The 507-nt window shown below is 57.4% G+C and overlaps 1 protein-coding gene across 1 annotated transcript in view; it reads right to left on the reverse strand.

The window, feature by feature from the left end:
* EMH_0002860 (leucine rich repeat containing protein / ankyrin repeat containing protein, putative) overlaps positions 1–507 on the reverse strand; it is a gene marked incomplete at both ends in the record, with an annotated part of 12,160 nt that overhangs the window by 4,721 nt on the left and 6,932 nt on the right. Inside the window, one exon of the mRNA XM_013496177.1 lies at positions 198–505. Coding sequence (XP_013351631.1) covers positions 198–505 — 308 coding nt within the window. The remainder of the gene's footprint in view (positions 1–197; positions 506–507) is intronic.

A 507-nucleotide genomic window follows, 5' to 3' on the forward strand; every position in this document is an offset into this window, starting at 1 on the left:
GCAGCAGCAGCTGCTGCAGCTGCTGCCCCTGCAGCAAACGGCATGGTTGCTGCTGCTGCTGCTGCTGCTGCTGCTGCTGCTGCTGCTGCAACCCCACAGGTAAATATAAGCCCCAGTCTATCGCTAGCTGCTGCAGCAAAGGAGACAAACGAAAGAGACAGAGAGGGAGACGAGTGTATCTGTTGCACTCTACATACACTCGGCGCAAGTTCACAAAGTAAACTCCTGCTGCTGCTGCTGCTGCTGCTGCTGCTGCTGTTGCTGCTGTTGCTGCTGCTGTTGTTGTTGCTGTTGATTCTGTTGCTGCTCCTGCTGCTCCTGCTGCTGCTGCACCCCTGGGTGGGGGACGACCGCACAACCAACTCCACTTTGCTGCTGCTGCTGGGTCTTCTGCTTCTGCCCTATGCTGCTGCTGCTGCTGCTGCGGCTGCTGTTGCTGCTGCTGCTGCTGCTGCTGCTGCTGCTGCATGCAATCCCCATGACATCCTGCAGCAAGAAAGTATAGAG

The sequence above is a fragment of the Eimeria mitis genome, genomic scaffold (assembly GCF_000499745.2).
Source record: "Eimeria mitis Houghton genomic scaffold, Emh_scaff196, whole genome shotgun sequence".
Classification (NCBI taxonomy): domain Eukaryota; phylum Apicomplexa; class Conoidasida; order Eucoccidiorida; family Eimeriidae; genus Eimeria; species Eimeria mitis.